General features: G+C 43.9%; 1 protein-coding gene across 1 annotated transcript in view; it reads left to right on the top strand.

Annotated features, from left to right (window-relative positions):
• CASP10 (caspase 10, apoptosis-related cysteine peptidase) overlaps positions 1 to 9,906 on the top strand; it is a 42,001-nt gene that overhangs the window by 20,144 nt on the left and 11,951 nt on the right. Inside the window, exons 5-8 of the mRNA XM_011950008.1 lie at positions 4,376 to 4,406; positions 5,336 to 5,375; positions 7,481 to 7,572; positions 9,550 to 9,658. Coding sequence (XP_011805398.1) covers positions 4,376 to 4,406; positions 5,336 to 5,375; positions 7,481 to 7,572; positions 9,550 to 9,658 — 272 coding nt within the window. The remainder of the gene's footprint in view (positions 1 to 4,375; positions 4,407 to 5,335; positions 5,376 to 7,480; positions 7,573 to 9,549; positions 9,659 to 9,906) is intronic.

Below are 9,906 nucleotides of genomic sequence, written 5' to 3'. Positions count from 1 at the left end.
TTTTGAGACGGAGTCTCGCTCTGTCACCCAGGCAGGAGTGCAGTGGCGCGATCTCCGCTCACTGCAAGCTTCGCCTGCCGGGTTTACGCCATTCTCCTGCCTCAGCCTCCCGTGTAGCTGGCACTACAGACACCCGCCACCACGCCCAGCTAATTTTTGTATTTTTAGTAGAGACGGGGTTTCACCGTGTTAGTCAGGATGATCGCGATCCGCTGACCTCGTGATCCGCCCGTCTCGGCCTCCAAAAGTGCTGAGATTACAGGCATGAGCCACCGCACCCGGCCAAGTTTTTGTATTTTTTAGCAAATACAGGGTTTCACCATGTTAGTCAAGATGGTCTCGATCTCCTGACCTCGTGATCTGCCTGCCTCAGTTTCCCAAAGTACTGGGATTATAGGCGTGAGTCACCACGCCTGGTCTACTCCTAAATATTTTGGTGTGTATTTCCTAATAATAAGGATATTCTTTTATGGAGTTATTATAACACAATTATCAATGCCAGTAAAGTTATGTTAATACTTTTATCAAATCAGTGGTCCATATTCCAATTTTGTCTGTTGAACCCAATAATGTCCTTGACAGTTTTTAAACCATCTAGTACTAAATTCCACATAGGATCCTATATAAATACAACACAAGGCTGGGTGTGGTGGCTCACACCTGTAATCCCAGCACTTTGGGAGGCCGAGGTGGGAGGACTACTTGAGGCCAGGAGTTCAAGGTGAGCCTGGGCAACACAGTGAGACCCTCTCTAAAAGAAAATAATAAAAATTAAAAATACAATACAATATTGTATTTAGTTGTCATGATCCTTTAGTCTCCTTTAATGTTTTTTTTTGAAACTGAGTCTCACTCTGTCACCCAGGCTGATGTATAGTGGCATGATCTTGGCTCACTATAACCTCCACCTCCCAGGTTAAAGCAATTCTTATGCCTCAGCCTCCCAAGTATCTGAGATTACAGGTGTGCACCACCACGTTCAGCTAATTTTTGTATTTTTAGTAGAGATGGGGTTTCACCATATTGGCCAGGCTGGTCTCGTACTCCTAACCTAAATGATCTGCCCACCTCAGCCTCCCAAAGTTTTGGGATTACAGGCGTGATCCACCATGCCTGGCCTAGTCTCCTTTAATCTTGAACATTTCCACAGCTGTTATGACATTTAATTTCCTCTTTTATGCCATCGAGACTTTTGAAAAATGCAGTCACTCCTCCCACCTTTCATTAAATAGAATTTTCCTTATCTTTGGTACATGTGGTATTTCCTCATAATTAGATTCAAGCTGTACATTCTGGCCAGAATATCACCGAAGTGATGTTTGTGTCTTTCTCAGGGCATGCCATCTGGAGATACATCATGTCCATCTGCCCCCCTATTCGTGGTGCTAATTTTGATTATTTGGTCAAGATATTTTCTGAATATCATCACTGTAGTTAATTTTATATAATTACTATTTTTTCCCCACACAATTAATAAGCAAGTGCTGGAGAGACATTTTAAGATTCTGTAAATATCCTGCTGCATATGAAAAGTTTCCCCTTAGATTGAGCGTCCACTGAGAATTCTTGTGTGATCCAGCGTTTACTATGTTGGTTGTGAAACAATGCTTTTCCGACTCCAGTATTCTCTCCACATTCGTAAGTTGGCTATCAGCATTCTACTATAAAGAAGGACCCTCCTTTCTCCCCAGGAAGGTGTTTTTGTTTTTTTAAATGAAGGAGACAATGGAAACTGGCCAGATGACCTGTAGCTCCTGGAGTTTGGCAAAGGCTGGGCAAATGCCCACCTGAAGACTATGCAGGCAATTAGGACGTGACATAGCCGGGAGAGGCCTGCTCTGTGGCTCTGCCCTGAACCCTATTTGGCAGGTGGAGGTATTTAGCCATTTGAGGGAATCTCAGCTTTGGGAGGGCACTTTGTAAGTGATCTTAAGAGATTAAGTACATCCTTAATTAAAAGAAATGGTAATACCTCCGCCTGCTTGCTGTGAGTTTGTTCGTTTGAATTCCCCATCTCCCCTAATGGGAAATAAGACAGAATTGCAATTATTTATAAAATCTTAAACTGACTTCTTTTCTCTAGGAAAATAGCCCTTGATTAAATTAATTCCAATCCTAGAAAAGCGCTTAGATATCTGATTGAGGTATTGAGGGAGAGAGGCTGCTCCCCTTGATTCTTTTACTGTAATCCAATTAAACCAACATTTATGGGCCAACTCCTTGGCCATGGGCATAGCTTCGTTTAGAGAGCTGCAAACCCCTTCCCACCTCCCCACTCACCCAGAAGCTCTTTATTATTTTAATTAATTAATTAATTAATTTTTTTGAGATGGAGTCTCGCTCTGTTGCCCAGGCTGGAGTGCAATCTCAGCTCAATGCAACCTGAGCCTCCCGGGTTCAAATGATTCTCATGCCTCAACTTCCCTAGTAGCTGGGATTACAGGTACCCGCCACCATGCCTGGCTAATTTTTTTGGTATTTTTAGTAGAGACAGGATTTCACCATGTTGACTTCAGGTGATTCACCCTCCCGAGTCTCCCGAAGAAAATGTGGTTTTCCAGCACTGACATTTAGGATTCCCGAATTCTAAGTTAAATTGTCTGCTAAGTGTAAGTCTTCCAACCCACTTTTTCAACTAGTTTTGTGCTCAGATACTGACATGCATGTAGAAACACACACACACACGATTCTGCTTGTTTTTTTTTTTTTTTTGAGACGGAGTCTCGCTCTGTCGCCGGGGCTGGAGTGCAGTGGCCGGATCTCAGCTCGCTGCAAGCTCCGCCTCCCGGGTTTACGCCATTCTCCCGCCTCAGGCTCCGGAGCAGCTGGGACTACAGGCGCCCGCCACCTCGCCCGGCTAGTTTTTTGTATTTTTTAGTAGAGAGGGGTTTCACAGTGTTAGCCAGGATGGTCTCGATCTCCTGACCTCGTGATCCGCCCGTCTCGGCCTCCCAAAGTGCTGGGATTACAGGCTTGAGCCACCGCGCCCGGCCAATTCTGCTTGTTGACTGAGAAATTCAGTGGTTTCTAAAGGGGCGTGGCTCAGCTGTGGCCTCTGAAGCGCTGTGGTTCTGCTGACTTGGGATGATGACTTGGCCACGGCCACATGCAGTTGGGGAATAGTTGTGGCAGTACTAGAAGTGCAGGGGGACTGGGGCACAGCACTTCATGTGTTTTCACAGACTTTTAGGTTTGGAAGCTGTCTTAAAAGTTATCTGGGCAGCCCTTTCCCTCTCCATCAAGTGATGAATAAAACTTGGTGAAACATCTCGTGTTTCTTAAGCACCTGAGGATTTTTTTTTTTAATTTAAAAGAACACTGCCAATAATTAGGCTCAGTGAGAAGAAACTCTCATTGAATTTTAAGCAACATCTCCTAATATGTTTAAAAATTGAACTGATTTTTTTCTCAGCCCCCTGCAACCTCTGCCTCCCAAGTTCAAGTGATTTTCCTGCCTCAGCCTCCCAAGTAGCTGGGATTACAGGCATGTACCACCACACCCAGCTAATTTTTTGTATTTTTAGTAGACATGGGGTTTCACCATGTTGGCCAGGCTGGTCTCAAACTCCTGACCTCAGGCGATCCACCTGCCTCGGCCCCCAAAGTGCTGGGATTACAGGCGTGAGCCACCGTGCCCGGCCAAATCAGTTTTTTTTGAGTGTGGCATAACGTTTTCCTAAGGAGAGGCATGTCTCTTTATGGAGGAGACCTAACACCTGCTTCTTTATAAGGCCCTATTGGCCTCCTCTTGAAAACAATCAAAAGAAGTTAAAAGATGATTGAGTGTGGCCAGGCTGTGGGACATTCACTCATTCATTCATTCATTCATTCATTCATTCCTCTCTGACATAGAGACTTGAGAGGTGTCAACAGACGATGCAACATTCTCAGGAGAAGAAACGCAGATTAGACCTTAAATCTTTTTTCTAGTCCGTGTTCTGGCTGACTTTATCAGCCAAGGGAAGAACAAATCAAGGAAAGCCAGGGCCTGGAGGGGCTGGGCAGAGCTTGCTGCTGTGTCTGCATTGCCCCTAGTTCCAGAAGACTCACTCAACTGCTGGACAAAACCAGAAGGCAGTCTGGCCAGGTCCTTGTCTGCCACTTAGAAGAAATCTAGGATTCTGCAGGAAGGGAACAGTGGCTTTTGAAAAGTAAGGCAGGAAGCCTTTTGGAAAGTGAAGCTAAGTCTCCTTTACATTTGTTCCCCCAGAGCTGAGGGAGCAAATTACAGTATTGTGCAGCTCTGAAACCTGGGGGCTTGAGCAGGGAGGCATCCGCAGGAACTTGGGGGTGACTTGTCAGTCCCCTCACACAGGTCAGGGGCAGCCCTTCCCCAACACCTTGGTCAGGTCCCCTTGGGGGCTTTCTGCTGCAGGCTGACGGCTGAGAGTCATAGGTGGAAGGGGGTAATGGTGAATGGGGAGGAGGGTGCAGAAAAGACAGGGTCTTAGACTTTGTTTTAATTTTGTATTAAATTATATAAAACATTAACATATGCCCAAAGTAGTGCATCCTGCCTCTCCTCCCCGCCTCGATTACCATTTTTGTTTTTTGATTTATCTTATTGTTACTTTTGAAAAAAATCCAACCCATATCTTCCCTTTATTACAAAAGAGGTAGTGTACTCAAATACCATTTCATTTTGCTTTCTCCATATGACATCTTCCCCTGGAGAAGGGTATAGAGGCTGTCCTTGGCATCTTACTCCACTATGTGGACATACCACAGTTTTTCAATCACTTGCTATTAGTGGACATTAGGCTATTTCCAGTCCTTAGTGCAAATAATGCTGCAATGAATAAGTACCCTTGAGCGTGTGTCACACTGTATTTTTGCCAGTGTGTCTTTGTGAACCTTCTCCTTTGGATGGAGAGAGTTGGTTCTCTTCCCATTTCCTGCCAAAGAACTTTTCTTTTCTTTTTTTTTTTTTGAGACAGAGTCTTGCTCTGTCACCCAGGCTGGAGTGCAGTGGCGCCATCTCGGCCCACTGCAACCTCTGCCTCCTGGGTTCAAGCGATTCTCCTGCCTCAGCCTCCTGAGTAGCTGGGATTACTGGTGTTCGCTACCATACTCAGCTAAGTTTTGTATTTTTAGTAGAGGTAGAGTTTCACCATGTTGGTCAGGCTGGTCTCAAACTCCTGACCTCAGGTGATCCACCTGCCTTGGCCTCCCAAAATGCTGGGATTACAGGCATGAGCCACCACAACCAGCCCAATGACCTTTTCTATGACTGTGGATTAGATATCTGTCCTTCCCTGCATCAAGTCTAGTTTTTGTTCCTCATGCTAACTGTGTGAATTTCCAACGTTTTATGCCTTTTTTTTTTTTTTCTCAGCAGGAGGAGTCCTGTCAAAATAAGTATGCAAGGAGTAATGGTAGGTGTTTCTAATATACTTTTTACAACTTAGATCAGTATGGCAGGGATAGACATATTTGATATATACCAAGGAATTCAAGGTGACTTGGAAGAGAGACTTTACAAATAATGAATAATTCATTTTTTATTCCAATTCAGGGCAAGACATTGAATGCATGGATTATACTTGGCTTTTCTATGGGAGAATGAAGAGGGCTGGGTGGTTTCTGCTCTGAATGCCTAGTATAGCAGATTCTAGGGACTGCAGGCGGCTGTTCTCCCTCCACCGTTCAGAATTACGTCACCCTCTGTGCAGCAAAAACAGCCCCCAGCAGGGCTGAAGCCTTCAGACCAGTAGTGACAGCAGAATGTGCAGTCTGGGCGCGTGTCCTCTACGGAGTGGTTCCACATGTTGCTTCAGAGGGAGAGAAGAAGCAAGAGGAGGGACTTGAGGATAGTGTGTTTAGTTCCCTGAATCCCTGCCCAGAAACCATAACCTTAGGAAAATATTCCAGAATCTGCCATCAGGTTAAACTGCTTATGAACAAACAGGCTTTGGCGAAGTCTTTCTGTGGTATCGAAAGTTTGTCACAGACCATTCCTTATTTATTTATTTTTCTGGAAAATTATCCTTCAGAGTCCAAGACACACAGCTTTGCTAGCAATTTCTCTTTCTGCCTGACATGGAGGTTGTGTGCTATGATGTTGATAACATTGACCAGGTTACCATTATTAAGCCCTTGTCACGTACTAGGCACTGTTCAGAGAGATTCCAGGGATTATGTCATTCAGTCCTCCCGTCACTGGAGGTAGGTACTACTGTTATTCTCACTAATGATGAGGAAACTGAGACCCATGAAATCTAGTGCTTTGCACTGCAGCTAAAAGGCACTGCAGCTAAAAAGAAGCGAAGCTGGGATTAGAACCCAGCAGTCTGATTCCAGAGCTTACTCTCCTAAGACTAGGCTCTCCCACTGTCTATTTATGTGAGCTCAGGTGACTGCTTCACCCCTCTGAAGAAAAGGCAGTTTCTTTCAGCTTTACAATTCTGCGGTTCCAAAATTTAGACGTGACTTCCCCTGGAGCGTTACCTCCTCCCATGGTAAGGAGGAATTTATAGGTGCTCTGAGCCACTGAAGCTTGGATCCCTTTTGCTATGTTTTCTGATCTGGGGAATATGGACTTGCTCAGCCTGAGGACTGACCCTTAGCAGTAGTTAATAACCAATTCATGCCCCAGAGACAAGGACAGAGTTTAGTGGATTCTACTACAAATTTTCTGCGAATGGAAAAAGAAAACTGTTTGACGTTACATTTTCCTGTTAGTGCCATGTGACAAATAACCCATCGCTGACTTTCTCTCTGTGACAGAATCCAGATGAATCAGGGAGTTGGCAGGAACACTTCAAAGCAGTGTGATCCTCAGCCGATGCCCAGCTGGAACTTTCTTTTTCTCTTTTTTCCTTTCCTTTTCTTTTTTTTTTTTTTTTTTGAGGCAGGGTCTCATTCTGTTGCCCAGGCTGGAGTGCAGTGGTGCCATCACAGCTCACGGCAGCCTTGACCTCTCAGGTGATCCTCCCACCTCAACGTCCCAGGAAGCTGGGACTACAGGTGTGTGTCCCCATGCCCAGCTAATTTTTTGTATTTTTTTTTTTTTTCTAGAGATGGGGGGGGGTCTCACTAAGTTGTCCAGGCTGGTCTCGAACTCCTGGGCTCAAGTGATCTGCCCATCTTGGCCTCCCAAAGTGCTGGGATTACAGGCATGAGCCACCACGCCCAGTCGCCCTCTTTTTTCTTCTCGAGGTCCACCTAGCCTCTTTATATCCAGTGACATAAATGCTGACTCAACCCAACCATACTTGACCTGGAACCCTTGAGCTGATCCATGCGAGCTTAATCAATTCCCCACCCAATCCCTGCCAGCAGCATAGTTTCCAACCCAGACAAAGCAAAAAGGAATGCGAAGACACATCAGTCTCTCCTATCAGGAAAGGCATGGTGGCTGAATTGTCTCAGTAGGGCCTTGAGAGAAGCATAATTCTCCAGAATTAGATGCGAAAATTACCAGTAAAGAAATCTAAGTGCTTGGGGAAGATATTTGGAGTCTGAGTACCTCTCTTTCTAGGTAACAGAGCCACAAATGGTGCACCAAGCCTGGTCTCCAGGGGGATGCAAGGAGCATCTGCTAACACTCTAAACTCTGAAACCAGCACAAAGGTCTGGATGGTTTCTTTTTTTTCTGTTTTTAATAAAAAACTTTTTTTTTTTTTCCAAATTCAATCAAAAGGACGGTTTCTTTAGGGGCTCTCTCCCTCGGTTCTGGCCTTTGATGACTTTAAGGGCTCCAAGCTGTTTGTTTCCAACTTGTTTCTCCCTCTCTCTATAATTATCTCTGTTCTTCCCACCTTTTTCTTATCAATCAGAAGTGATTGATCCCTTTGACTATGGAGGAAATGCTATTGCACTTTGAGTCATGCATACCCTTTGGGTTATTTCTGGAGAGGGGTAGTTTCTTTTCTTATCCATTGAAGCCACTTATTTTCTGCTTGGATAAAGATGTACCATGATTTCAAGGATAATTTTAGCTGCACAGAGGCTCTGCTAAAGCAGCTCAGCTAATTTGCCATCACATGCTGTTTACAATAGTCTTCAAAAATAATTGCACATATTTTTAAATTCCTACTGTGAATTTATATATTGAATTTTTATATTTATATATTGAATTTTTAAAATTGAATATACAGCCATCTTTATATATATATGAATATATATCAGCCATTTTTATATATAAGAATATATACGTGTATATATATACTTTATATATAAGTATACTTTATATATACTTGCATATTAAGTATATAGATATATACACACACATATATATATTCATATATCTATAAAGATGGTGGTCTCTCTATATTGCCCAGGCTTGTCCTGAACTCTCAGGCTCAAAGAATTTTCCTGCCTCAGCCACCCGAGTACCATCATGCCAGCTTGTATATTATTTTTATACTCAGAAATAAAATTACAAAAGAGATTTCCCTTTTTTTGAAGGCATCAGATCACTCCAGAAGTGAACCATCTGAAAAAAAATCTTTGATATTTATGTTGTCTCATGAAATCCTTGCATATGCTTTCTTCATTCGTGTTGCTAATATGAAAATGAAGATACTTTTGCATAAACCCTGGGTTTGACAATATTAATATACATATTCCATTTTCTTAACTTTCATGATTGAGCTTCTCCAGCCAAACCAGGTGAAGTCTGAATTTTAATCAGGACCTGGTATTTCCCCTTGGAATTAATTAGCTAATTCCACACTAGGGCCAGGATCTTGAGGACTCTCTGCCTCTGATACTGGGAGTGGCATCCTGAAAGAAAGGAAGTGTCTGATCTTTAGTGCAAATGAGATTTATCGTTTGTCCTGGGCTCTAGGACTTAACAAAGAATCTTTGAAAGTTTATTCAGATCACAATTATGCAGTAAAAGTGAGTTGCAGAGTGGTCAGAATCCCCAATCTTTCAAATGTCTCTACTAAAAATACAAAAATTAGCTGGGTGCAGTGGCGGGCGCCTGTAGTCCCAGCTACTCCGGAGTCTGAGGCAGGAGAATGGCGTGAACCCGGGAGGTGGAGCTTGCAGTGAGCCGAGATCGCGCCACTGCACTCCAGCCTGGGCGACAGAGCGAGTCTCCCGTCTCAAAAAAAAAAAAGTGACTTTAGAAATAATGTGGCATAAATATTCCAAGGGGTTTAGACTAGAGTATAAAAACATGGTTTTGGACAGGCATGGTGGCTCATGCCTGTAATCCCAGCACTTTGGGAGGCTGAGGTGGGCGGATCACTTGAGGTCAGGAGTTCAAGACCAGCCTGGCCAACATGGTGAAACCCTACTTCTACCAAAAATACAAAAATTATCTGGGGGTGTTGGTGGGCACCTGAGGCAGGTGGATCCCTTGAATCTGGGAGTAGAGGTTGCAGTGAGCCGAGATCATGTCACTGCACTCCAGCCTGGGCAACAAGAGTGAGACTCTGTCTCAAAACAACAACAACAACAACAAACATGGTTTAAACAACTGGCAAGGGGAGATACATCCTGCTCTTCCTCACAGTGGACCCATTGGTATGGTTGGTTAGAAACATTTAAGGCCCTAAGATGAGGATTCCTACTAAGTGGCTCTATCTGTTCTTCAAGTGGGCACCTACGTACAGGATGAATCGGGACCACAGAGGCCTCTGTGTCATTGTCAACAACCACAGCTTTATCTCCCTGGGGGACAGACGAGGAACCCATAAAGATGCTGGTAAGAAAGTCTAGAATAGTTTATCAAGTGCATATTGGGGATCTTAAAATTATTTTTTATTTTCACATTTTTTTCTGTGACTTTTATTTTCCATATACGTGTAAGGATGATAGTATGTTTCTGAGCCTCTTGTATATCCCTGGGGCATCACCCAGTCTGCTAAAGAGTAGCAAGAGTCTTTGACTATTCACAATTCTGAATAGAGGAGTGCGTGTACTGGGGGAGAGCATGCTGCACTGGCACGAGAC

Source organism: Colobus angolensis, unplaced genomic scaffold (assembly GCF_000951035.1).
Source record: "Colobus angolensis palliatus isolate OR3802 unplaced genomic scaffold, Cang.pa_1.0 Scaffold30, whole genome shotgun sequence".
Classification (NCBI taxonomy): domain Eukaryota; kingdom Metazoa; phylum Chordata; class Mammalia; order Primates; family Cercopithecidae; genus Colobus; species Colobus angolensis.
This window is presented reverse-complemented; position numbering and strand designations above follow the sequence as displayed.